General features: G+C 34.1%; 1 protein-coding gene across 38 annotated transcripts in view; it reads right to left on the reverse strand.

Moving 5' to 3' along the window:
• Positions 1-24181, reverse strand: part of RBFOX1 (RNA binding fox-1 homolog 1) — an 892094-nt gene that overhangs the window by 4540 nt on the left and 863373 nt on the right. For 7 of the 38 annotated variants that reach the window (XM_065683981.1, XM_065683982.1, XM_065683963.1 and 4 more), the window contains one exon: positions 11434-11486. The exons of the other annotated variants lie outside the window; for them this stretch is intronic. In XM_065683981.1, the coding sequence (XP_065540053.1) occupies positions 11434-11486 (53 nt within the window). The remainder of the gene's footprint in view (positions 1-11433; positions 11487-24181) is intronic. 38 annotated transcript variants of the gene reach the window in all.

The following is a 24181-nucleotide window of genomic DNA, read 5'->3' on the forward strand; positions in this document are numbered from 1 at the left end:
TTATCTCAGGTGTCACATATAACAACAAAAGAAATCTTGAAATTAAAGTGATACCTTGCATACGAGGTCTAATGTAGTGAACAAGTTGTTTTAATAACACCCTTGATATCTCTTAAAAAAAATAATATTTTTTTAGCCTTACATGAACAGCAACCCCAGACTGGTCTCATTCTGTGCAAGTACCTTATTTTTCAGGTACAAATACAAATGTACTTTTTTTGAAAAAGGACAGTTGTCCTCTTTTATTGTCATGCATTTACTCCTCCATGAACAGAATCTGATTGGCTGATTCCTAGATAAATGGCTGAGAGAAAGCAATTTTTCCATGGCATATGGAATCTTCCACTACCCACTACTGTGGGCCCTGGATGTGAGGTAGAGAAGATGTCCAAATTATCTGAACTAGACATTGCTACCTTCAACGAAGGAGCAGGAATTACCGTAGGCAAGAGAGTCCTTTAATTCTCCATTTCACTGAGCCAACATTTGCAAGAATATGAGGGATTCATTCCATAAGGAAACCCCAATAAACCACCTCCTGGGAAAACAGTGCTATCTAATGGCAAAAGGTTTCAGCACTAAGAAGCATTAAAACGACTTTACATAAATGTCTCTTACTCTCTGGCCAAGACTAGGGTCACAGACTTGCAGAAGTTATACATTTTTCCTTTTCCAAGGATGTATTACCGTACCTCTTGACGAAAAAAGTGGAAAGAAGATAAGTACAAACTTCAACGTGTACACTGGTTCATATTTGATAGTGTGAATAAACCATTTTTTTTCAGCAACAGAGACTAGCATTTTGAGAAAATGTATGTCCTTAAAAAGCATTCTATGGCAAAATCTAGACATTTCACTCCAAAATACAGACACAGTAGCTGAATGCTTTCAGTTGTACTGTCTTGTTTACTTAGTAAATTCAACTTTCTAATAAGGAATAATACATTAAAAAGGAGTTAATCTATTAAAGCTATGAAAATAGTGCACGTTCATGTATGTGGGCTATATTCTATGCTACTGCTATGCTTACTTTAGATTTGGGCAGAGAAGTCCTCATAGCTATCAAAGATATACATGACTATCCAGGGGAAGCAGCGTGTTGGGCAATCACCTTAACACATGGTCTTAAACTCAGGAAAATATGTGTAAAAGACTTATATAAAACATATTAGCTCATCTTTTGCATCCAGTATACTGATGAGTGAAGGATTAAATCTTTATATGCATTCCATTTTAATCTTGGTATCCATGGTCTTTGGAAATTCTTCAGTGCAGTTAACAACAAAGAAACCAGGCAGTTCCCATTGAAAAAAATGGAAGAAAAAGAAGCTCAGATCAGCCTATGTTGGGTAAATGATACTTGGTGATCCTTCGAATTGGAAAAGGGGAATAAGAATTCTTTGAGCAGGTTTGATACTGACTCCATCCTCTGGAGCCTCTTTGGTTGGAAAAGCTTCCATAAACCTCAGCCTCGGATAAACTTCCGCATTAGGATGCAAACATTATAATATTTAGAAATCTAAAATACTTAGCTTTGATAGTAGCCATAACATAATCTCTTATGTCTTGTTCATCTACAGTGAAATGAAGAAGACATCTTACTTTCCTTTGTTTGCCCTTTTTAAAAAATCCAAGGTTCCATTTTAAATATCATTATAATTTTAATTCTCTCAAGCCAAATCTCATTCAAACAGTAAGAAAACTTCTAGAAAAGTAAAATTATTAATTTAAAGCTAGACTTGTTCCCAGCATTATAAATGTCCCTTATGTCCCGAGTAATATGGAGGAGGAATTGCACGTACTATTATTAGACACACTTTAATGTCACAACAATTATTTTTAAAGCAATGGGAATCAGTATATTTTCACTTCTTCCCCCCCCCCCCCCCCCCCCCCCGATTAACTAGTATTACTGCCATACTGAGCAAGGACTTAAAATTTAGATCTGTAAGAATTAGTTTTGGCCTAGCGTAAACTATTAACTAAACTGGAACTTTGTGAATTTCTTGTTTCCATTGCTCTGATCCATTTCCTGCATTCTGGTTGCTTTTTGACTACATACTACATCCCATTCCTTCAGGATCCTTGACTATGTTAGAGTACCCCACAAAACTGAAAGACTAATGGGTCACCCATTGCAGCGGATTAAATGGCCCAAATTCAAGGGCCACTTGTAAGGAAAGAACAGTTTATTAAATTATTAGTATACTTAACCCAAATACTGAAGTAACTACCAAGTTTATAGCACTGGTGTAATACAACATGTAGTTAATGTATTATATATTCTACAGAATTCTGGATGACTAAGAAAAAATATGGATAAACATTAAGCAATTTCAAAAGAAAAAAATGACAGCTTCAACCCAGCATTTCCTTCTGAGTACATTTTTTATTACTCTTTTGCCAGAATAGAAGTAACTTATTGTTAGTGCTTTGCATTGCTGTTTTCATCCTACTGTGTAAACCATGTTTCTTCCTTAAAATGAAAGAGTTGTGAAGTAATCCTAATGTGAAAAATGTGACCCAAGTTACTCCTTGGTCCTTAAATAGATTATTTTACATATATATTATGATAATGCTGAAGTTTGTACTATGATATTAACATAAAAATGCTATTTCAGAATTAGCAAGGCTTATATTCTTGTTAAAATAAGAAGCATTTTTACAGGATATTGAAATTCCACTTGAACAACTGTGTGCAATGTAAACATAAATAAAATGTAAAAAGCATTCTTCCAAATCTTCTGTAAAAGAAAGTATATAATATTAGAATGCAAAAATTCTCATTCTTGCACACTCCTAAATAGACTTGAGATACATAAGCACACACATGGACGAATATTTTTCCTAAGGGGAGAGAATACATGCTCAGATATTATCTGAAAAAAAAAAAAAAAAAATGCATTGACATTCCTCTGTGTTGAATAGACTTTTTTTTTTCTCCTCAGGGTGACCTCTACCTTCAGAATATGATGGTTTTATTATGATTAATAAATTTCATTTCCACAGAGGAAAGGAACAGTGTCAGCTTAAACTTAAAGCAAGTGGGTTTCTTTTTAAATGCTAATTTTTAAACACGCCCTTGCATGACACCAAATTTAGAAGCTCAGAAGGTTAGCAGAACAGATTCTGATTTCCATGCTGAAAACAGTAAGAAGGATTTAAACTATATTGTCACACTGAAAATCAGTCAGCTATTAGAGTCACACAGTCATTGGATCGTTTATTCACTATTATGCCAGCATGCTTACTTCTCATTAAAATTAGTGGCATTTAAATGCTTTGTGATAATTGACACTGGAAATAATCATTCTAGGTAAACAATTTACTAAAATTTAGGATATGCAAACTGCAAATCCTTTTGAATAAATTAATAATCAATGTGATTATCTGCGTATTTTACAGAATGTTAAATCAATGTATCAAAACCAGTATGTGCACTTACAAATTCTTGTCTAAGAACACATCTGATGAACAATTTGATGCAACACTAATTAGAACAAGATAAGTAGCACTATTTTCCAAGATATCTGAAACAAGTGTTCAGGACATAACAAGCGAAAAACCAGTATTTGCTAGCATTTTGTTACCATACTGACACTGGTTCTTAAGCAGCTGGACTAATAACTTACAGTGAAATAATTGAGAAAAACAAATCAGTATAGTCATGTTACCATCTGTAAATGTAGGCGCAAATGTAGGTGTACAATGTAGCCGTAATGTAGGTAGACACCTAAAGCTCAGTGCATGGTATGCTGTTCTTTACTCATGCTATGTCTCAATCCCTTCAACCATTTTCAGTACAGGATCTTAAATTGCTAAAATACTACATAAAAGGCCAATTTGTTGTCCATTGCAAAAATGAGTAAAAAAGAAAAAAAGAGAGTTACAAATGGCAATTGATTGTGAGATTTGTTTCAGTAGGGTCTTTGAAATTGACTCTCTTCAAATCATCAGTAGTATGCATTGCTGAAGTCTCTAAAAATAGGGAAAGTATGTGCCTCTCTAATTATAGTTCGCATACTAGGTTTTTAAGTTTTTTGGTACTCAGGCTGTATTCCATAGACATCTAGGACAGGCAGTGGAGCTCTGATACTAGAAACATTTGGAAGTTTCTTAATAATTTAAACACTATAGATTTTCATAACAGCATTAATAAGGAAAAAATCACAGTATAAAATATGAACCAAGTTACCACCTTTTCCTCAAGTGATTTGAGAACTACTGAAGAAGAATTTGAAACATTATTTTAGTTTTTAGGAATTTGATGCACGTATTTTTCTGCTCATTATCAATTCCCCCTGTTCTTTAAAGTCTACATATTACTAGAGGAACTATAGAAAATGATGACCCTTTTTAAGAACTATAAAAACAGAAGTTAAAAAACTGGTACTGCCTCAGCTAAAGCTCTCATCTAATCCCCTACTACTTGCCATATTACAAGGGAAGCGTATGTATCACTGGAAAGCTCATATTTCTAATTTTTTCACAGTATTATCTATTCTTCACTAGCTTTGACTGTATTTGAACAATCAAGCAATAAAACTGACTCTTCTTCAGACCTGTACGTGTTGAGTCTTCAACCAGAATAACCTTAAATTATTGAAATTCTTGTACTGAAATTTATTACTAAATTTCACAAAAAGACAAGTGAATGAGTGAGGCTTGGTGAGGTAGGAAAAGGGATAGTACAAAGTGCTTTGGTATTCCTGCCCTGCCTGTCCACCCAGGAAATTGGCAGTATTGTAGGATGTGCTTCTTGCTGTTGGCAGGTGGTACAGAAATGCCAACCCACATCTCTTCTCTGTGTCAGATCTCAATGCAGAATTGCAATAACATTTTAGGCAAATGATGCGAAGATATAAGTAAAGAATTGGTAGAAATACAAGGAAAGCAAGGTTTACCAGGCCTTATCTATGTCAGCGATTCCAGTAACTAACATCTTGCTCTATTTTTTTGGTCACACAACTACAATGATACCAGGACAGATGACACGAGTAGCAGAGCTCCTTCGTACACACACCAGTTAGACACCACATTGCTGAGCAGTACTTTAACCTCAGTGGGACAACACTGTGCAGCAGTGGTAGGCTTTTGATTTAAAATTCTTTACTACAGTAAGATGGTATCTGCTCATGGTGTTCAAAGCATGTGCAACCAATCAGCTTATTTCATTTTGGATATTAACACTAAGCAACTTTTGGCATTTCAGTCACCTGAATGAGCAATGAGTCTCTTTATACATCTGAGAAGGCAATGAGGAAAGATGTCTATCCTAAGGTTTTACTTACGGTAACAGAAAAATTATTGAAATCTGCTGGTAAAACGAGTTTCCACTGATTTTTCTTAATTGCAAAGGTTAAGAATGTTAAAATTCTCTATGCAAAGTTTTAAATGCACAATATTGAACACTAAGATCATTCTACAATTGTGGACCATAAAATACTTCGTTGCATATCATCTACTTCTCCCACAACTGATAATGCTTTACAGATTTGTGATGTGGAGCAGAGAAAGAATTGGGAAGATGCAGTAGAGACAGACAGCACAATGAAACAGTAAAACTTCAAGGTATACTGCTGTGCTGAACTCCTGTAGACCTTGAAAGCCATGAGGGATCTCCTATTAATATAGTATTAACATTCCCAGGTTTTCAGAGATGAAGGAACATGACCACAAGTCTACCATAGGGATACTGCTATACCGAAAGTTTTCCGTGAAGGGATCTTCATAAATAAGTAATTGATGAAATATTAAAAGCAGCCTTTACTTTTTCCTGCAGGTTGAAGCAAGAAGAAACTTGAGAAGCCTATTCAGGATTTTCTATATGCAGAGATGAATTTCAAATTCTTGACTGTTTACTTATTTATATCACATCAGAATCTGGCCAGTTAATTTTCTTGCTAACTGATGGGCACATTTTGCAGAAGTTTTGATCACTGATGCTCAGACCTGATTTTAATTTTTATTTCTCTATCCCAACCTGCAGATTCTTTTGAAGTTTGTTGCATATTTACAGCCATCCAAAGTTGAACTGCCTTGTTAATCATTTAAATAAATATGATTGATATTGGTTAATCTGCAGAAATAAAGAAGTCTAACAAACAGCAGCACAGGTGACCTTCCCCTGTGCTGATGCTGAATAACTGCTCTGGAACAATCCCAGGGACAGATCTCATCTTAAAAGCTTTCTTTCAAGTTTCACTCTTGCTTTCTGGATTTACACAGGTGTGGGCATTTCACTTGATGCCTGGTTAAAAATCTAACATAATTCTATACTACCAACAATATCTGTCTGTATGATTTCCATCCAAGAAAGTCAGACTTTATATAAAATTATTAAAAAAAGCCACTGGGGAAAATGAGGCTTGCTATCAGGTGATACCTAAACCCCAAGTATTTCTTTGATCTGTAAAGCATTTTCCTATTACTATTGCTGTTATAGTTTGTTACAATAAACTTTGAATAAATTCTTAGCTAGTTCAATTAGAAATATACTGGGTACTTTGTTTATTAATTTTTAAAGCAATCTTTGTTCTTGTGTTTAAAGTTCTGTAATATGCAATTATACTATCTTTATTAAATATTTCAAATGTAATATGATAATCTCATGATATTAAAACTGAATCCTTTAATGTATATAACCATTCATACATGCACAGACACAAACCACACTTCATGTGGACTACTTTCAGCCTATCAGAGAAAAAAATTCTGGTTGCTTCATGAAAAAAACCTAACAGTACAGGAGATGCACACATGCTTACACGCACTTGTTGAAGGCAGACACAGATTATTCACTGTTTGTTACCAAAGGAGCTTCACATTACAAATCCTCCATTTACAAATCACAGAACCTCAGCTTTACTTAATCTTGTCATGTTGTCACATTTGACTAGCCATGCGAACTGACCTAGAACTGTAAGTACCGGGAAGGCAAGCTGTCAAAGAGATAATGACAAAGATGCCAAAAAGGGCTGCCAGTGTTTTCACTGGGTGAGAAAAAGGAATTAATCAAACTTCATGAAAGAAGAACAGAGGATAATCCAAGTGTTTACTGATTTTTATCAACTGATCCAATAGTTGAATATCTTTACCACATGACTACCAAGAGCAGTAAAAGCTGTAACAAATGGAATTCCATATAAATGACTATTTACAGCAGCAGTAAACACAAGTTTAAACTGCCAACATAAAGGACACTTGAATTTATAGAAGAAGCTTAATACTGTGCTTTAGTGCAACACTTTCTAGCCTTTCCAGAGCAAAAGCTTCAGTATCTGCTGGTCTTCACAGGGAAAAGAAGTACGGCCTTAACTAAACGCTAGCACAAAGACCTCACAAATGCTCCTTCATTTTTTATCTGATTAGTGGAAAAGCATAATGCAATAATAAAAGCACCTAACTGAAAATGGTCATTTGCCCAGTCAAATTGCTTCATGAAGTCAAACCCATAGGCAGCAATACTAAAAGGGAAGAACTTCTCACAACTGAACATATGTCTTAGCACAGTAATTCAAAGAGGTTGAAGGAAGTATCTCTGAAACTGCACACTTCCAAGCAGTTTGGATTGTATACACTTCTCAGAAATTCCTTTGAAAAACTATAATGTGATCAATATCTCTTACCAGACAAATGAATAAGTCAGTGAGATGTATGCATGCATATATGGCAAAATTTTGACCAGCTATGGTTATTTATGTACTGAGTGGAGGAATGCCGTAACAGGCATCACAACCATTCTAAGCACTTTGTCAGATACTAATTTGCTTTTAAATAATTATCTCTCTATTTGTTTTTGTTTCATGAATTAAATTTGTGGTAGTGTTAGTGCTGACAGTTTAATCATAGCATACAGAAAAACTGCAATGATTTGAACAATTGCATTAGTTAAAAATTGCCAATATTCTGTTAAAGCTATTTCAATAGTACAAACTCCAACGTTTGCTTCCTTAAACTGCCTGCTTTTATGAAATGTTTTTCTTAGAGTTATAAAATTAAACCTTTCAGAATGTTTAATCTGTTTTGGAGGCTCTATATTTCTCCAAACAGAGGTCAACGACTTAATCTGAGACTGTTAACTTCTAAAGCTTTATAATGCATTTCTTTTGCACACACACATACAATCTCACCTCCTGGGAATGATTCTGCTCAAATATGTAAATAAATACAGTCATAATTGGACAGATGTTATATCCACTTCTACCATACTTCATTCCAAATTCAGGTTTATATACACACTTGCCTCTCTCTGTTATTTCAAAATCATAAACTGCATATACACTTGGGAGAAAAATAATACCAAGCATGCATCTGCACTGGACTTTTTTGTTTGCAGATGGATAACTGTTAAAATTGGAGGAAGAAAGAAAGAGTAATACAAATACAGAATAATGATTCCATCCCATACAGACAAACTGTACAAGAATCATAATCTGAGAATGTACTTTGAAAAGACACCACAAAACATTTTGCTTTTCTTTCAAACTATGAATTTCAATCTTACAAAACCTAAAATTAAAATAAATAAATAAACAAACAAACAAACATTAAGCACTGATTTGAAAAAAATCACTAAAAATGCTAAAGATTCAAAATTAACAATATTCTGTAACCAATATGTAAATAAGCCATGGGTTTATTCTGGGTCTCATTCTGATTTATTATGAGCTGGACAGGGCAAGATGTCCATTGACCCCATCAGCCAGTAATCTCAGGATTAATTCTCCCCTAACATAACTAATATCAGAGATTTGCTAGAGGAAGGTCTTAAGAGATCCTTGCTGAAATTCCATCATCAAACTGACAGAAGGTTTCTGATAGTTTCCCTACTTCTGTTCTAGTTCAGGTCTGCTTGCAAACTCTTTAATCATGCCTGCCAGAGAAGACCTATCCCAGAAGCGCAGAACTTCTCTTCTGCAAAGTAATTATTTTTAGCCTCAGAATGGACTGGATGCAATCAAGAGTGAAATACTTTTAGATTTCCCATGGAAGGATCCTTCCTTCAGCTACTTGAATAGATTTTCTTTATAAAATATGGATGCAAGAGCAGACACATGTACATTAATAGAAATGTGTATATGGACATGCTATCCGTTTATTAACACATTTATTTATTCAAGATTACTTTATTCCCAAATCAAAAAAGGTATCACGTGGCTGAGGGCTAAGTATCCTCTGGCAGGAATGATACAGTATTAGGAAGAGAACAATGAATATTACCAGCAGAATCATGCAAGACCTCCCATTTGCATTTGATAATAAAGTTCGAACCAGAAGTTTCTTTTTATCCTATTATTTGAAATCTACAAACACACACATTCTTTACAGGGAAACATTACAAACATACATATACTCACAATTCAAACATTGAGCATATTGTCAGCATCTTCACTTTATATCACTTTTACAAACACAGTTGAATTACTGTAATTGAGTTTAGGAACACTAAAAAAAAAGCACTATAAAATTGTACTGTAGTTGTTTTGCATGCATCTGAAAAACCACAGGAAGGTTAGCTTTGATTCTACAAGTTTACATATCTCTATATATGCTCCATGTATTAATAATTAAAACATCAGATAATTGAAAGTTAACTTACAGATCTGAAAGACCAAATGCAACTTTGGCAACTAGTACCACAGGAATATGGGCCAGAGAATTATCTTTAAATAAAGCCAAAAGTCCTTTAAATTCTATGACTAAAACTTAGATATAAAAGAAACAGAAGATACAGGCTTTTATTAGCTTTCTGCTGCAGATCATCTTACAAAAAAAGGCACCTAAGTCACCTGTGACAGATATGTTTATCATATGGTAAAAAAGATACCTAACAAAAATATCTTATTGTTGAAGCAATTCAACAGAGTTAAGCAACTGGTAAACTGAAAAGTTATAACAAATATAAACAGAGATCCATTTGTTTCTGTGCAAAGTTCACTGAATTTGCTGATACATAAGTGTGCTGTATTTTTGACTGAAATTCCAAAGTAGTCATACATGGAATACATATAATATAGCCTCGGACACTTAAATTGTGAGGGGAAAAATGTCTTTATTAGAGAAATAATTATTTCTTAGAAGGGTTCTCTCTGCAAAACAGGAAATTGCTTTCAGGACAAGAAAATTATTAAAGACCCTGTGTCTAGCTCAAGAATTCCAAGTTAAAAAATTGCTAAAATAATTATATTTTTTCTTACTTAGCAAGGCCTAAATTTATGAATTAGTAGCCTTCCTACTACAGCTCACTCTAATCCAGAGCTGAGCAGGAAGCTCAAGAGAAATAATGAAAGCCAAAACCCAAGTCTAGTGAGATAAAGAAAGTATCAAATATTGGCTTCTAAAATGTATTCTCTTAATGATTTAGAAAACTGAAAGTCCGTATTTAATCAGGTTTTATTACAGAAGAACTTTTCAGATTACCACCAAAAATGCTATGGCTATCATACAGATTATTACAATCTTAGCACGTTTTGGCTTTAGCTATGATCTTCTTTTTCATAAATAAATGTTCATTATTTGTTTCTGTGTAGGTCACTATAGCATAAACAGCAAACTCTCTACTTTTCATTTATTTTTGCTAATGTAAAACTCTATTAATAAGCACTTCTTATTACCAACATTTTGTGTCACACTCTATATACCCTTTCATCCTTCAATACAAGCAGATTCTATGAACTCAGTAGATGTTTTGCATAACATTATTGGCAGAATATACCCCAGCACTCCTACAACTTATGTCGGTTTTTGTTTTCTTATGTACCAACATAATAGCATCCTTACCTGAATTAAGACTGTTCAAATTCTATTGCTTAAAAAAGAGAAAATCCCTTGACATATTCAGTATAAGTTTCCATTACCTTTTCAAAACATCATTCTTTCTTCTGTGCCCATGGTTTACAACATGATAGGATATGAAGACTTTACTTACTAGAGAGTGATCCTCTGAAGACATAGACCCTCTCTCCCACTATCTTATCCATAGGATAGACTTTGTGAGTGCTTTAGGGTCTGCATTATCCTTGTGGGCAATATTTGCCCCCAAAGAGTTGAAAAGAAAGTTGTTAGATCTATAGCACTTACAATGTCCTACATTCATCTGGTACTTTTTTCATTATTTCTGTTTGGTTTGGCTTTTTGAAAGTCACAGTCTTGATTGTATTGCACAGTTAAGTTTTTATTAGAAGGTTTAATATACCCTTACTTACTAGCCCATATATGATATTTAAACTAGAAATAAAACACCAAAGTCAGCAAAATAACCTAATGTCTTTTATATGGCAGAACCTACAGGCTGAAGCTGTAAATTAATTAAACTATTCCAAAGATTTATACTATGGACTTTTCTATGCTTTCTCTTACGATTAAATGCAGCATGTGAAAAAGGATATTGAGACCTGGATGGATGCATCAAGAAGTATCAATGATTGTTACCTGCAGAGGTGTTACAAGAAATTTCATCTGCTGCAACGAAGACGAATTGATTTCTGCAAGAGAAGATAAAATTCACAATACTGCTTGCTGACTGGGAAATGTGCTAGCTGCCAATTGACTTGATGTTTACAGATGGGGTAGGGTAAGGGTGTTTAATTTTAATGAATGTAGCAAGAAAAAGTGTTGACGTATTTCAGTACTATAGAGTTTATAAGGATCATGAGGTAGACATGCTGGGATCTTTTAAATGAAATAATGGTGACATTTGGATATGGACTATGTACAAAGTCTTGCATTGGAAGCTTCATGTTTAGTGTTACAGATATATCATTATATTTATGAAGTCTAATAAAATCCCCAATATTTATCTTGATACAGCTATCAAAGGGCACTACTGCAAAATATGTAAAAAGCATGGGTTTTTTTAAAATAATTGTAATTTACTTTGTGCATCTGAAAGGAGGACACTGAAAGTAAAATATTTTGTTTTTTACATGTCTAGTATGATTGCAATCAGAAAATGAACTTTCTGCTATTTATTAAAAAAATGACATAGTATATTCTCATATACTGTCATCCAAATACATAGAGATGTCTTGAAGAATCTAAAGAGAGTAAACTACAGATAAGAGTACTTTAATAAACCTTCTCTTGCAAAATTTTTTTAAACCAGGTAAACATAAAAAGAGAAATGCTAAATACTCTACTATTCCAAAATGCAGAAAATTTCATTACAGCATAGATCCTGTTTTGTCCTTTCCGAAGGCAAAGCAAACAGGATTTGGGTAAGTGGAAACTATGTTTAAGGTATAACATCAAATGATTCCCTTATAAGCATCTACACAGATTCCTTGAATTATTTTTGTGCTGTGCAGGATTAATAGAGAACCTGGGTGAAATTTTAATACTTGAGTGCTGCTTTACCCCAAATTGCATGTAGTGCCTCCAGCCTGCACTACTAGGCATGGTGAAAAACTGAGGTGGTTTTGTTTTGCACAGCTTTAATGCCAATCAGAGCTAGAAGGAACTAGTTCCAGCTTGTACTAAGGATTACCTGGAAAACTTAAGTTTTGGAAGATGATGAAAGCTCTGTCAAGCTTTAAGTACTCTGAAGATCCTATTGAAAACTATTAAGTTCAGGAGTAAACATCTCTTAGGGGGAACAGAATCTTGAAGAGTTAAGCCCTAAGAGAACAAAACCTGCTTCTATTACTTCACCTCTAATATATTACAGAGATTTGAAATTCTCTTTTTAGAAATCTGTAAGCCTTGTTACTTAGAAGTTCACATCTTGGGAGAAAAAAACCCAAACAAAACAAAGAATCTGTAATCTATATTATAGGGACTGGATTGATTAAGATCAGAAGTGGTAGCTTATCACTGTCTTTGCCCTGTCTCGGAGATACTTATACCTGCCTTTTACTATGAGTGAACTTAATGATCAAACTGTATATTCTTCCGTTTTCAGTCGGATGCACAGATTGGTAGTTTTGCTCTTTCTTTTGTCATCTGCAGCAACTTCACAAACTAATGAGATCTACCTTGTATGTAATGCTAAAGAGATGAATTAAAAATAAAAAAAAAGGGGGTATAAATTTAACAATACAGAGCTAATCTGTATTTCATAGGTAATATAATTGTCATTGTGATAATTATAGAGAAACAGTTAAGAAGTTTGCCTAAAACGGATTCATCCCAGTAGCAATGCAGATTTACCAGCTACTGTTTCACAGAAAATCCTTTTAATTAATTTCTATGAAGTTATTCAACTGCCCTCACATCTAAATGAAAAGACGACTATTCCTTAAAAACAGCCTCTAAGGTGGCTAGCTGAGAAACTCCTTTTATCGCTATTCCAAACATTTGTTGTTATGGAACACTGAGCCACAGATACTCTATCTTCAGACGCCAAGTACAGAATTATCTGTAAGAATAATATTCTGGTTTAGTTACTTACAGAAAGATCCTAGAAAACTAACTGCTATTTATCTTTTGGAATGATAGAGGTTATTGAAACTGTTCTGAAATCTTACTTTTTACTACCAACTCTTTACTAATTACTGGTAGAAAATGCACTCAAAAATAATTTAACCTGAAGTGATACCTATTTAAAAAACATATATTATAAACATTCCTTGTTATACTGCTTCAGTTTACATAGGAATATACCATTTTTCCTTTATTTTGCTTTTGTAAAATTAATTTTACAACTCCATAAATCAGTTTCAAAAGGAGAAACTTACATATCAGTCAGCATAGCAGCTGTCAGAATGTAAAGCAAGATTAGATGCTGGAGTGAATTCAGTAACCCAGCTCAATTTTTTATAATTAATTAGGTGTTATTTGTAACAATTACAAGAAACTGGTTTAGTACTTTGATGGCTTTAATGTTTTATAGTTTATAGGGTTTTATTTAGTTAAATGTTATACATAGTCCTAGGAGGAGAACTGATTATCAGAGGTGTCACTATGCACATATATCACATCTGATGTCAAAATCAAGTATTATTCCTTAGGGTGACCAACCCCATAGTTTGTAAAAGGAGTCCTCCTGAGTTAAACTGATGCATATTCTCTTTATCTTGAAGTACATGAAAAGCAGACCTAACTCAGTCTTTGCAAATTTAAGGTTGCTCCCTTTAAAGACCAATTTTATGCACTAACTGTATTCAGCATACAAGGCTTAAAAGCCTCACAAGTGAGAGATGTTCAAAACAACCTGAAATGCATCATGAATTTTTATGTTCTCCATCACTGCTACACTTTTTATTGATATAAAAAGATACAAGAAATGTAAGTGGACCCAACTTTATTATACAGTAAGTCCTGCTCAATTAATAAGATACAGAATTGTTTCCATAATTTAATTTGTATATTAACAGTGAAAGCATATAACAAAAATTTTACTGCATTGTTTTATACTTCCAGTGTAAAAGATCACACATTTAAAATGCAGATATCTTATTCTTCTTTAAATAAAATTTTAAAAGTTTTTACTGGTTGCAAGGAAGATAAAAACAATAAAAAAACAAAATGCAAGAATAACATGACAAAATACATTGATCTGAATGTACAGTTGCATATATTCAACTTGCCAGTGCTGGCTTGCCACCCTTTGGCAGCCTGAGCTCTCTGATGGAAACCCAGACACTGCGGGTCATGAAAATGTACTTCTGGGATTCAAAATGGCTATGGCCCATCTGAGCAGCTATTTCCCAAGGGCAAACATTTCTGCATACTATTACTTCTTTCAAGACTATATATCAATTTTTTTATTTCTTCTAGTAAATTGAAAATTACTACAAATTTTTACAGTAATAAAGATATTTTTAATGTTGGAAAAAAACCTCACATTTTTAAACATCTGATGTATTTCCTGAATTCATACAGAAAAAAAGGGGAGGATAACAAAAGCAGTATTAAGCAATTTAGATGCTCTTTCTTATTTTGGGTAGTTATTTGATATATATACCTATATAATACCTAATACAATATACGTATATTACCCCAATTTTCAAAAGGTTCAAATACATTCTAATTTCCTTCACTCTGTTCCCCACAGACCCTTTGGCAGACTCATAACAAATATATTCCTTGAAGGCCCCAGATCTGACATAAACCTATCAGCTCTTTTGCATATCCAATACATTAGGTGCTTGCTTTCTCTCTCCTTGATGCTCTTAGTATGGTAAAACCAGGCCATACTATAGCATAAAATTCCTTTAGTTTTTAATCTTTAATCACTAGAGTCCAAGCCTTACTTTCATTATGGCTCTTTAATATACAGAACTACTTCTGTGAAAAAACTCCACATGTGAATTTTGGCATCTTGCTAAGCTGCCCTAGAAAGATGCAATCTGTGGTTGAATGGAGAACACCTCTAGGAGAGGAGTCTTTTGCAACCCTCTGTCAGCATTTCCATCTTGGCATCTTTTTCACAGGGTAGCTTGGAAACAAAAACCAAACATGATTTTCTACACGTATCTCTCTGTACTGCGCTTCTTATTACAGGAGACCTTTTGTTTATTCCCTGAAGAATGACTTTCAGTCATTATGAAACTTGTAATTTACACTTAGGTGGGGATAAGGCTTGCACTATAAAACCATGTTTGAAAGTTTTTGTGATGGCATGAGAAGGCCAAGAAAAGTCCAGCTGTCAGAATCAAAACCATACTCAGCATCAAACCTCAAAGAGCATAACATTCCAGGTTCAACTTTATCCCCTGACTAAAAGTACCCTGTTCCAAATTAAAGCACACCACTGAACTGAAAGACTTAGATTATAAAGTATTAAACCAAAATATTGAAGCAAGAACAGGAATTTAAGTGAAGCTTGACTAAGCCTTTTCATTATACAAACTATTTAGTGGAAAATATGACTAACTACAAATGACTTCAGTAAATGTTATGTACTTACAGGAATTAGGCTTTCTGGACTGTCCAATTTTATTCTTTTAATATATTTTTAAATTCCATAGCCTAATTTCTTCAGCATGTTTATACTACCACAAGTTAATTAAGAGGCCTAAGATACTTCATAAATACATTTGTCAGTACTTTCCCTTACCAAGATGTTGCATTACCTATTTTTCAAGAGTTGTCATTAGTCTTGCTTCTCGCAAGTCACCTTAACTGTGCTGAAGTTGTAGAGAAGAAACTTCTACACATTCCTTCTAAAACATGCTGACCTGATACAGAAGCTACATGCACATCAACGCTGAATTTAAGCTTTCAGAAGGTTACATATATGAAGTTTAGTAGAAACACGTCAACAATTAGTAACTACTATGTAGTATTTTTAGCTTTTATTTCTACAGGTGTATTTTCTGTAAGCATGTTTAAATAGTTTTGACTCTCTTTTTGAATGGCTTTTAACCTACTTCTGAGAGATTAGTTTCCAGTTTGAGATATTTGATATTCCAATGAGGTTGATTCACTTGAAGTGTACATGTATTTTACATGCTCTGTCAGGAAAAATTAAGAGTATTAACAGCACTTCTGTTTAATGAACATTTATGACTTTCCTTCAAACTTTTCCAAAATTCACTTAACATTTTCCATCCCCGTAAACACTAACAGCAATGATCTCAGCTACTGTAATGTCAAACAGATACCAGAACAGAGAGAAGTTTTGGCTTGTACCATCTTTGATACACTACTGAACTTTAGTCTCCTTCACAAGTGGAAATTTGGGAGTTTTTCCTCACTGAGAATATGGAGTGAAAGTTTTCTTAAATACTGAAACTCTGATAACTTCACATAAATATATAGAGCAGCTATCACATTTTCTACGTCTAAATAGACTTGATTTTAAAGGTCAGTGGCAATTTAAAGTGGAGCTCAGAAAGAGCATAAAACATAAGAGAGATTGGGTGCACAGTACAGACCTAACCAGTGATCCTGCCTGGATCACTGTGACTCAGCTACTTTACCATTAGTCAGAAAATTCAGAATCTGGAAGATAGGAAGAGATTCAACAACTGGGTCCCAGACGCTCTTTTTTTATGACTTGAAGGATCTGACCATCATGAAACACAACTCCAACCTGATTTCAGGATGAACTGTTACCCTGAGTGCTAACCCCAAAAGTTTCTATAAAGTCACCCTACCATGGGAAAAGACGTGCTTGTCTTTGTGCTACTACATACTCCTAAAAAACCCATCAACTACCACATTTTCCCTCCAACAGTCACTGGTACACTGTTCTTTGGATGTACAGAAGTACTCACAGCTCTGTCTGGGAAGTTTATACACTTAGGTCACTGTGGGTGTAAAAACCCATAGAACCTATGTTTATAGGGCATGTGGGACAAATTACTGACTGTTCTTTCTCTGTGTCCTATCTTCTGACTAAAAGACTGGGTGACAGCTGGCTTTTTCAACACTGTATTTTACACAGCACATGATTAAAACCAAAGCACTCACATAACCTCACCCAGCTCTCCCAGTTTTTAGTCCCTTTTCTTGGCAACACAGAGCTTCCATAATATAGAAGCCATGATAGACGTTAAGTGGGATTTTAAGAAATCAGGACCTCCCTAAAAATAATCACACTAACTCTAGGAAATTTGAAACAGAAGAAATTATAATCCACTAACATACTGTGGTTATGTTTCATACACCAGAATTCTTGGACTTTGCTTACTAACTTCACAAAACTAGACAGAAATAATTTTGCTTAACACAGGAGTAAAGCCCCTCCCAAATACAGTAACTGCTGAAAACAGTGCAGAGCCCCAGAACACAGGAAATTAAGATGAATGCAAACACAGCTCTAAACAGAAGTTACAATGGGAAGGTCTGAACTACAGGTAATCAGCTGACTACTTCTGGTAAGACCATCATGGGATTTACAAATACAGTCAGTACTCAGAATTCATGGATCAGAACTGCAGCTGGTAAAATTGAATTAAATGAAAGCACTGACTTCACTGGAGCTATTTCAAATTCTATTCTCCAAGGACCTGGGTGCTAACTATACAGCACCCATTATATCATTAAAACCACTTTATTTTTCCTTCATGCTCTAAACTTTAAGGCTTTGTTGCTCTCATTAGGATTCTAATATTGAGAGCTTTGTCTCTATGAATTATAACATAGCTGATGGCTGGTTACCTGAACAGTTTTTGTAATATTCAAGTATAGGCAAAGTTTCAGAGTTTATTAAGTCCTCCCCAACTCCCTCCTCCTGGTGTCCTAAATTTAAATATTAAGGCTATTGAAGAATTAAAACTTTACTATAACAACTGTAAGCTTGGTTTTGCTATTATCATGCTTTATATTCCCATTACTGTAAGATCAAAGTTCAGTATCATACTCATTGCATTTGAATCACAACACTAAGACAACTAAACTTTACAGCCATACCTGTAAGATATATTAAATGAAGTAAGAATAAAAATATAAGTAGAAAGTAATTCATGTGGTATCAAGCTTCAACAACACCAAGAGGAACTTGCTTGACCTGATGTGCATTAGGAAAGTATATTTTACTTTCAGACTGATTTCTCGCATGTCAGAGATTCTTTTATTTTTTTCTCCAGAGCTGCCTGTTCAATCTAGCTAGTAACAATGCCAAGACAAAGAGGAAGACACGGGTATTCTGCTTTCACTTAGATATTCTGCTTTTATTGTCAGAAGACAACACATCTCCCATCTCCATCATTCCTGACCATTTTATTAAATGCTCATCCTGAAATCTTGAGGTATGCCTTTGAAGTGTATGCACAGAAAGGAATTAATGCAACTACTTCTGTAAATATTGCCTCACAGAAAACACTAAAGCTCACCTTCACTGCCTAAGTGGAGGCAGCTTATCCACCTGCCTGTGCTCAGCTGCCACTCCAGTAGGTCCTGCATCACCTCTGCCTGCACAGGTGTCCCACATGCTCTAGGGTGTCTCAAACGGCATGAGATCCCTGACCAAGCTCTTAACTCAAAGGTGTCACCTCTGCATTGCTTTTTGTGTTGTCTTTGTGCTCTGTACAGGACAATTCAGCATGACTTAGGCAATGACAACACGTCTCTAATGTAATTCAGACTGCCAGAGACAGCAGGAGGCAGCAAAGTTTAGAAATCTCATTAAATTTTATCCTGTCACTAGTTACACCTCTTCCTGAACAGGAATAACTTTAATACCATGAAATACTCCTGCAATTGTGAAAAGCACACCTTCAGGAAAATGAAAAAAAAAAAAAAGGGGGGGAAATGGCAAAAAATCCCTAACTCTTCTGGACACTATTGGAAATGTGCACTCCCAAGACCAGTGATGTGCCTGAATTATTCCATCTATGCAGAGGTTAAAAAAAAAAAAAAAAAGAGGAAAACAAAACAAACCACCAAAACAAAACTAAAGAGAAAAATGATCAGCAGAAAATGCTTTCTCATAATTTGTGCTCTTATGATGGGCAGGCATCTTATTTAGCCCTTTTACTAAACTACCTAAAACCCCATTCAAATGCTACAAGAGACAGAATGATTTAGCATAGCCTAATACTAATGCTGTAGAGCATGTTAGGGAAATTACAAGGTGTGGTTATTTATTTTTAAAATCAGAGCTATACAAATATGCTGCTTTCTAATTCCTACTGCCTGCTTTATCAGTGGAATTTTTCTATGTATGAAGGATTACATACACATATGTAAATTATTAATAATACAGTATACATCATATAGATACACATATTTATATGCAAGAGGAGCACAGGTGATTTTAAAGTAGATCTTAATATTTTAAAGTAAAACCTAAACTAGTAAGTGAAATTCTGAAAGCCACATAAATCAGTAGTAGAATTCATACTGATCTCAGTGGCGTAACTGCTCTAAGATTATTTGCCTTTCACTCTGATTAACACAGTCTACACACTTAACGTCAATCCTTGAAGAAATAATCCAGTACTTTGCTTCAGAAGTGCTCTGTGTCTCTGTGTCAGCAGTGTAAACTGTTGTCACTATGATCCAGGACTGCTTCATTAAGACTATTTTTGAAGTTTCCTTATTTATATTTGAAAATTTTGTTTACAATATTTTGGACATATTTTCACCAAAGAGTACAAAATTTTGAAGTCAGCTTTGTGTAAAGAATCAAGATTTTATCCAGTAAAATACATAATATATATTAATTTTGTTGAGGGATTTATTCTTTACGTATAACATGTCATCTTTAAAACAACATCTTGTCAAAATATACTTTATATTTGTTTCTGATTTCATAATTATTATTATGGTTTACTAGTAACTACCATTTTATCCACAATAAAAGATCCTAATATAGAGAGGCATAATTATAAATTTCTTTAGCAATTATGAATAACAACAATTCTTTACCTTTAAACTATTTTAAGGTTTGAATGACTACGTATTACTTGACAACATAATTTTCTCATCTTCTAACTAAAATACCATATACGTTAAAAAATTGCCAGGATTATTAAGAATTCATCAAAGAAACACAACATGAAGTTTAGAGTCTGGTACACACCTGGTTCAAAGACAGACTTTTTTTCTGCATTGTATGAAACATCCTATAGTATCTTCACAAAAAAAGTTGTTCTTTAGGTTATATGGGTAAATTTCCTCTCCCACTAGTGCTGTACAGTATTCTTACAAACTTCCTAGAGTATTAGAAACCTGACAAGCCCAAAAGTATGTGGAAAAAACCAATGTATCCATTTAAATAACTTATCAAATGCTTTACACTCCTTTGAGGTGGGAAACACCACAGTAAAAACATGCAAAAGTGAAACTGCCTCTTTCTGAATGTATGTAGTTATTTCAAGTTTTTTCTAATACTTCTTCTCCTTGTCTAAAACATACTGCGAATTACATGGCTAATCCATGCAGACTATATCCACTTAATTCTGTATTTTATTAATAATATTTCATTCCATCTTCTCTCTGACTCTTTCACAATGCTCTTACTTCCTTCTTGCTTTAAAACACTCAGGTTAACAACACTTACAACACTTTCTAATCTGCCTCTTTGTGGTCTATCAAGTCAATGATCTGAAAACTAAAAAGTGTATAATTAGGGGCTGACATGTCCAAAGGAACTGTTATGGTCTATCATGTCACAGGCATTGACCCAACAGACTGCAACAGTTTTGGTCTGTTGGATTAGGAATCAATGTTTTAGTAACTCCCTAACTCCATATTTATCCAGTCTGCTGAATACAACACAGTTAAAAATTTAAAAGTCACCCTTTGAATATCCTCTAAGAGTGAAGAAGCCCGTATGAGCTACTAATGAGATCATTCCTAATTAAAAAATGTTAACCAATCCTTTTAAGTCCTCTTTTTAGAGAAAAAGCAGGACTGAAAAATGAATCAAAATAATATAATCACAGCTATTTACTATGAACTTTTATGTTAAAGAAACTCCCAAGTTAAAACTTATCTAGGCTAGACATATTAAACAATAAGAAAGCAAGGATACTGAAGTAGATATGGGAATGTCATAACAGGTGCACTGATATATATTTTTTATGATAAACATTTTGCAGCTCCTACTATGTTCAAGAAGAAGCTGGCAGCAAAAGCAATCAACATCTTCTAACTTGGAGCACTTTAGGAAGCCAGGTATAGAAATCTAGGCTTCAGTGCTCCTCTACCTTCTCCCTCCATCCTCTCCCCCCCACACTTATTTCCAGCATGGATGTCAAAACAGATTTTATAGGAATAGCCAAGCCCTTCCCTGTCGGTGGGGATTCCTATAATATCCCCTGATGCGACAGTGAAGAATAGAAATTACAGTAAAGAGAAGTAGAAACAGGATATGAAGAATACAAGCTCTGACATGGTAAATGTTTCATAACTGGTGTTTACCATCACTCTGGGCCAGGACCCACTATGCTTTTTCAGCACTGTATTACCTCAGTTTTGGACTAGTAGAGTAGTTTTAATCGTTACATGAATATTAGTGATATTCATACAGGTGAATGAAGCCTTGAAAGTATCAGAAAGCATTAATTCTACCAAATATTAGAGGAATATATTAAAATATCAAAGTCTATTTTAAACTTTCTGATTATGTTTTTCCTACTACATTCTCTTTATACTTAATCAGTTGCTTTTTAATTCCTTCACTATAAGATACTGTTATGGCTATAACATGAGTCATATACTCCAGTCATCCCCAAAACTGTGATCTGAGAGATGAATACAGATGATGAAATATTAATACGAAGCCAGTGATCCTCTAGCTTGCCATAGGTCAGATACAGACATAAAACCATATAGGCCTAACAGGCAGATGCCCGAATCCATTATCTCTCTGCAACAGCAAAGTGAATTATTTCTTTTTTATTTGCAGTACCAGGGAATAAGCAAGCTTTAGCTACCATACAGGGTATCCATAAAAAAACAGACCAAGCAAACATCATCACATCAAACCTAAGTGCTTGAAGAAGGTGTTATATGTATACTATGCTACTGCTGTTACAAAAGGTAAACACAACCTTTGCACCTGGTCAAGATGCTAACTGATCCTTTTCATTCTCAAAATTTGAGTAGCCTAGAATATGGGCTGTATGATTCTTGCTTATCCCCCATCTTGTCCCCCAAACTGGTCCATTTCTCAAGATTAAATTTGTACAGCAAAATTCAGAAGGTTTGAAGGTTTGAAGAAAGACTAAAGTTATCACTGTATTCTATTCTTTTTCCTTTCCAACCTGAGTAGTTTAGAAATTAAAACTGCAGAGAAGGTTTTTTTCTTAAATCTTAGAAAGTATGATCATGAAGTACTACATTTAAAAATATTTATCCTTCTATAAAATTATTTAATGGAAGATTAAATTCTGACTGAAGATGCTCTTCTATTTATATGCTCTTGTAACCTGAATTCTTAGTATAGTCACTAGTAAGATCCTCTGTAAGAGAAAATATTTTGAATAAAACTATAGTGGTTTTCATTGTTTATTTGTAAAATAGATCTTAAAGTCTACAGTAAACAAAGAATCACCCCCATCTACGTTCACCTTTTATGTTTTGCGTATTTTTATTCTTCGTTCTATTTTTTCATTCTTTAATAAGTATGTTTCCAATTAAATAAAATTTGTAATATTCTATTTTTGAATACTTTGACCACAAATATCAAGTATTATTCTGAATTACTTGCCCCCAAAGAAGTAGAAAATACATTAGATTATATCTCTGTAGACACTAGTACCTTGATTAAAGTGAATACCCTACATAGGCATGTTAAAAATGTAAACTATTAGAATATTGGGATTTTATCAGGAGAAAGATTTCAGATCTGGAAGGTACACAAGTTCCATATGACAAAATCTCCTGTCTCCAATTTCATATAAAATCCTGTAGATGACCACAGAACATGTAACACAAACTGATAGTAAAAAAAAAAAATCAAAACAAAGTGTTATGTGCAAAATATTTTTGAATATGCCTTATTTGTGTTTAAAAAAGATCAGTGAAAAAAAAAAAAGGTCAGCTTCCAGTGATGAGGGATCTAACCCAGACAACAAAGAATTCAGTGGGAGTCTTCCCATCGTTTTTAGTGAGATTTAATCTGACTCTTTATTAGGAAAAAGGCATTACAGTCAGAGCAAAATACCTCTGCACATATGTGTGTGAGGGGGTAAGTGTTTGTAGGTGGGTGATGGATGGGGAATGTGTGTATATATATGAATACACAATTATACATATATAAACACACATAACTCATTATTCAGAGTAACAGGGTTAGCAAGCAGTACAAATGAAATGACTACCTTTCAGACAAGGCTAGTTTACTGTTATTGGGGTTTGGTTTTATTATACTACCATATACACTTTCATAAATATTGCTGATAAAGTTAATATGCAAGAAAGGAACACTTTTCTTACTCCCATCGAAGATGCAATAATCAAATCATAAAACACAAAACCAATAGCCAACCAATGTGAATAAGTCTGCCCATAGGCTTAATTCAAGCAAGCCATTCACTGAGCTATGTGATGGATCTGTCAAATCCAATACAGCATTACAGACATACTAGCAACATCAAGTGAACATGCAATGACAAAATGACAATATGCCCCACTGCCATGCTTTGACTTGTTCTACCTCATAAATATAAAAGTTGATGAGTTGGCTAGCTTCTTTAACTTCAGACTTGGACAGAAATCTAACAACTATTTTATTTTTATTTTTAAAAATATTCCATGAAAGCTGAATAAAAGCTGCACAAACATTTTACTGACATCTTATTAATTTTTTCCAAACACTTTCTGTTTAAGGAGTTTGGCAGGC

This window comes from Lathamus discolor, chromosome 6 (genome assembly GCF_037157495.1).
Source record: "Lathamus discolor isolate bLatDis1 chromosome 6, bLatDis1.hap1, whole genome shotgun sequence".
NCBI lineage: Eukaryota > Metazoa > Chordata > Aves > Psittaciformes > Psittacidae > Lathamus > Lathamus discolor.